This window comes from Sinocyclocheilus anshuiensis, unplaced genomic scaffold, assembly GCF_001515605.1.
Source record: "Sinocyclocheilus anshuiensis isolate Anshui unplaced genomic scaffold, SAMN03320099.WGS_v1.1 scaffold436, whole genome shotgun sequence".
Taxonomy (NCBI): Eukaryota; Metazoa; Chordata; class Actinopteri; order Cypriniformes; family Cyprinidae; genus Sinocyclocheilus; species Sinocyclocheilus anshuiensis.
Window position 1 is genome coordinate 1,597,704 of NW_015560618.1, and position 2,236 is coordinate 1,599,939.

The window sequence follows — 2,236 nt, forward strand, 5'->3', positions numbered from 1 at the left end:
ATTTTATAAATGGATAATATATATATTATATATATTATAAATTGTATAATATATATATATATATATACTGTATATATATAATGTTTTAATGTATCATTGTGTAAATACAATGTAAATATACAGTATATTTTTTCTGCAGTACAGTAATAAGAATATTTTATATTACAATAATGAGAATTTTTAAGGAAAAAATGTCACAATACTAAAAAGACCTACTTTGCTACTTTTCTGTACATATTTTTTCTTTATTCAAAATATTTAAATATATTTAATACATTTATTATTTTATTTGTGGGTGAAATATAACCTAGACATGTTCTTAACTAGTTTTTTTAAGATAACCTCAATGTACTTTATGTATCTTTTATATTGCTGTGTGCTAATAAATTATCTTTAAGACCCAATAACACTTATTTCTGTGTGTAATGCTAACATAAGCATTCACATCACCACATGTTAATGCTACAATATATTTATCTTTTTAATGCATCATTGTGTAAATACAGTGCAAATACATCTTTTTGTAATAAGAATGATATGGAATATATATATATATATATATATATATGTGTGTGTGTGTGTGCGTGTGTGTGTGTGTCACATCACTAAAAAATATATTCTTAATAATATATATAATATTCTTATCCTGTACACATTTTTCAATTAAAAATGTAGAAATATATTTCATAACTTTTTTTTAATGATATTTGGGTGACATATAACCTAACACGTTCTTGACAAGTTTTGTGAGATTCTTCCTAATGCACTTTCTGTATGTTTATCATCTTTAAGACCCGTTCACACTGAAAATGACAGCCATATAGATAACACTATCTATATATAGCATCCATAACATCACACGATAATGTTCTGTTTATTATAAGCGTGTGCTGCAGTTTGGTCATCTGTCGTTTTAATGCTCTAGCTTTTTAAAGTCAGGTGGATTCTGATTGGCTGTCAGTGTTAAGTAGCTGTAAAAAAAATTCTGAAAGTGACTCTAACAATACTGTTTATTTGTTTTGTTACTCTTATAGTTGTGGTGTGGACCTCACTATTCTCACAGAATTAGAACGATTATTAACAATACTTATAGTGTGAATGGGCCTTCAGAATCTTTCGGATAAAAGATGTGTGCATTATATTTCTGTTGTTTTCTACAGGAGAATTTGGTGTTGGCTCTCAACTCTGCGTCAGCTATTGGCTGCACGGTGGTCAACATCGATGCTCAGGACATGAAAGCAGGAACCCCTCACCTCGTGCTTGGCCTCCTCTGGCAAATCATAAAAATCGGCCTCTTTGCTGACATTGAGATCTCACGCAATGAAGGTCATTACTCTGCTGCAATAGCCTAAATTGAGTTTTTTATAATCATGGTGCTGTCCCAAATGGGGTGCTGATTGCTGCCATAAATAAATAAAAGCATGCATGTACGTGAGTGACTGATTTACGCCTCTTAAGAGGTTTGAGTAACACGTGTCCGTGTATTTATGCCTCTGTAGCTCTAATTGCTTTGCTGGGTGAGTCAGAGGAGCTGGACCACCTGATGTCAATGTCCCCCGAGGACATTTTGCTGCGATGGGTCAACTATCACCTCTGCTCAAATAAATGCAGCCTTGGTGAGCAGAAGAGACCCCAAACTTTTGAACGGTAGTGAATATCCTAAATATATAAATTACAAATAGCATAGATAAAGGTAATATATTTTCAAAATTTCAAACATATTTAGCGTAAACCTTCAGATGCAAAAATATATTACAAAATGCACTTCAGGGGTTAAGAAAAATAAATTTAGTGTAAATGCAAAATTATTATTTTTTTTAATTATGGACAACATAAATATATTTAGATTTAAAGGGGTCATATGATGCGATTTAAATTTTTCCTTTCTCTTTGAAGTGATACAAGCTCTTGGTGCATAAAAAAGATCTGTAAAGCTGCAAAGACTAAAGTCTCAAATCCAAAGAGATATTCTTTATAAAATTTAAGAGTCAACCAACCACCTGATGTCAATGTCCCCCGAGGACATTTTGCTGCGATGGGTCAACTATCACCTCAAAGCTGCTGGCTGGGAACCAATCAGAAACTTCAGTGACGATATTAAGGTAGCTTATAAGCTTTATCACAGAAGTCATAATTATCTGTTGCTACTGAAAATTGACATCACCCCATTAGAACTAGGCTTTGGGCTAAAGTTTATCATACACACACACACACAAAAAAAAATAAATAATAATAA

General features: G+C 31.8%; 1 protein-coding gene across 1 annotated transcript in view; it reads left to right on the plus strand.

Annotated features, from left to right (window-relative positions):
- Positions 1-2,236, plus strand: part of pls1 (plastin 1 (I isoform)) — an 18,231-nt gene that overhangs the window by 4,197 nt on the left and 11,798 nt on the right. Inside the window, exons 8-10 of the mRNA XM_016478074.1 lie at positions 1,161-1,326; positions 1,500-1,564; positions 2,025-2,102. Of these exons, the coding sequence (XP_016333560.1) occupies positions 1,161-1,326; positions 1,500-1,564; positions 2,025-2,102 (309 nt within the window). The remainder of the gene's footprint in view (positions 1-1,160; positions 1,327-1,499; positions 1,565-2,024; positions 2,103-2,236) is intronic.